The 2196-nt window shown below is 38.2% G+C and overlaps 2 protein-coding genes across 2 annotated transcripts; both read left to right on the forward strand.

Annotated features, from left to right (window-relative positions):
- On the forward strand, positions 1 to 711 carry LOC144442024 (BTB/POZ domain-containing protein KCTD1-like). The gene has a single exon (XM_078131296.1). The coding sequence runs from the start codon at positions 1 to 3 to the stop codon at positions 709 to 711; it is 711 nt and encodes a 236-aa protein (XP_077987422.1).
- Positions 712 to 1812: 1101 nt separating this feature from the next.
- LOC144442025 (BTB/POZ domain-containing protein KCTD6-like) lies at positions 1813 to 2196 on the forward strand. The gene has a single exon (XM_078131297.1). The coding sequence runs from the start codon at positions 1813 to 1815 to the stop codon at positions 2194 to 2196; it is 384 nt and encodes a 127-aa protein (XP_077987423.1).

A 2196-nucleotide genomic window follows, 5' to 3' on the forward strand; every position in this document is an offset into this window, starting at 1 on the left:
ATGGCTTACCAAATTAAGACAACGGTTGGTGAAATGGTGTCATTAAATGTTGGTGGTAAACTGTATACAACCTCGTTGACGACGTTAACTCGATTCCCTGACTCCATGTTGGGCACCATGTTTAGTGGTAATGTACCAGTACAGACGGATGACAAGGGGAACTATCTCATCGATAGAGACGGGGAATTATTCCGTCATGTTCTCAACTTTCTTAGAATTACTCGGCTCCAACTTCCAAGAGATTTTGAGGAGCACGATTCGCTCATTGAAGAAGCTGACTTTTACCAACTGAATGCTTTGAAAGACGCAGTTGCAATATCACGAGATAAGAAAAACAATTTCGAATATGTCATATTCTCTGAGAAACTCGGCGGACGCAGTATATGCAAAATAGTAGCAACTCGGCATGTGATAGAGGCACTTCCATCCTTGGTGGAACATGCACAAAATGATTCTAGATGGTTGAGCTTTCAACAAGGTCATACAAACAGTGAAACGTACGGTGTGAGTTTTTCAAAATCTATTCAATTTCATGTTCAATGTAAACGTACACCGAACCCCCCTTCAGTATTCAATATCCTAGAACTATTCCATGATTTGGAAACATTGGGTTTCATCCTGGTTTCGTCTAGCTGTGGTTGCAGAGAGCAACAGGATTTAAATGTGTGGACATTTCGAAGGAGTGCAAGAAGTCGTGGAGAATCTGACTAAATTACAATATAGATAATGAACGTTTTCGAGTTACCAGGTTGAAAATAGACAAAGATGACGTATGTTTATATTTACAGTTCCTAAATGTATAGCTACTATAAATATTTTGCAGAACTGAACTCGTAGTGGTACTCCGGTAATACTACAGGCATGACAAGGATGTGTATACTGTTTGCGTTTATAGGAGCAACAAGTGCTTATTGTGACCTTTGACAGAGTGTAGTTTTGGTCAAAGATTTAAAATCAACTTATTGGTCATCGATTTTACCACAGGGAACAGGACGAATAAATAAAAGAATTTCTCGCGATTTTCTGGATTTCTAAAATTTATCTCATCAAATCAAGAAAAATAAGAATTTATTCTTCACCATAGCAAATGTAAGGTACTAAAATAAAGTAAAGTGTCAATACAATTTTTAATTTTGGTTAATTTTGTTATAAGGGGATCTAAAGCCTAACTACAAGAATGTAGTTTTTTTATCCAACATTGAACTATTCATCTCGCCCCTCACAGTATCAACAATTCGACACGGTGTAGAAATGCAAACATGGTAACCAAAGGTGTAGCTTGACCTTTGACACCCTGTCTACACTATAACTAAACCATGGTGATTAGCGATAAGGGTATGATTGATCTTCAACATCTAGTTTGCAATTTAACTGGCCTATGATAATTTGTGATGAGACTATGATAACTTTTATCTTAACGAAATGTTGATAAGTTTTATTAGTTGTCGACAGAACGCAAATCCATCCACAAAATGTCCATGTGTTGGTAGGTCAATCACCGTACTCAGTAACATTATGTTAATTATCAGAGTTTAATCTTTTTGTTATCTACAGTGTTTGGTTGAAATAAAATGTAGCCATTTGTGTTGTGAGTCATTTCAACTGTACATTGACGTCACCTGTTAAATTCCTTAGTGTATAAACTTTGCAAAGAAAAAACTGGGGGCGTTCGATCCCATGATGCACCGTTTCCTGGAATTACACTTCCCATCTGTTGGACACTACTGTCTTGCTATGCTATAGTCAGTCCCATACATTTAATCAAGTCAATAACTTATTTTCTTCAGACTTCGTATTCAGATAGTTTAACGGATGGCATACCAAATTAAGACGACAACAGTTGGTGAAATGGTGTCGTTGAATGTTGGTGGTAAACTGTATACAACCTCGTTGACGACGTTAACTCGCTTCCCTGACTCCATGTTGGGTGCCATGTTTAGTGATAATGTACCAGTACAGCCGGACGACAAGGGGAACTATCTCATCGATAGAGACGGGGAATTATTCCGCCATGTTCTCAATTTTCTTAGAACGTCTCGACTCAAATTGCCAAAGAATTTCGATGAGCATGATCTACTGATGGAGGAAGCTGATTTCTATCAACTGGCTGAGTTAAAACAAGCCCTGATTTCGACTCGAGACAGCAACCCTGGTAAAGCCCTCGCAGTGTATGCATTTTTCAGAGACGGTAGATGA

The sequence above is a fragment of the Glandiceps talaboti genome, chromosome 11 (assembly GCF_964340395.1).
Source record: "Glandiceps talaboti chromosome 11, keGlaTala1.1, whole genome shotgun sequence".
Taxonomy (NCBI): Eukaryota; Metazoa; Hemichordata; class Enteropneusta; family Spengelidae; genus Glandiceps; species Glandiceps talaboti.

Coding starts and splice junctions, on each gene's coding strand:
- LOC144442024 (XM_078131296.1), top strand. CDS start 1: ATGGCTTACCAAATTAAGACAACGGTTGGTGAAATGGTGTCATTAAAT.
- LOC144442025 (XM_078131297.1), top strand. CDS start 1,813: ATGGCATACCAAATTAAGACGACAACAGTTGGTGAAATGGTGTCGTTG.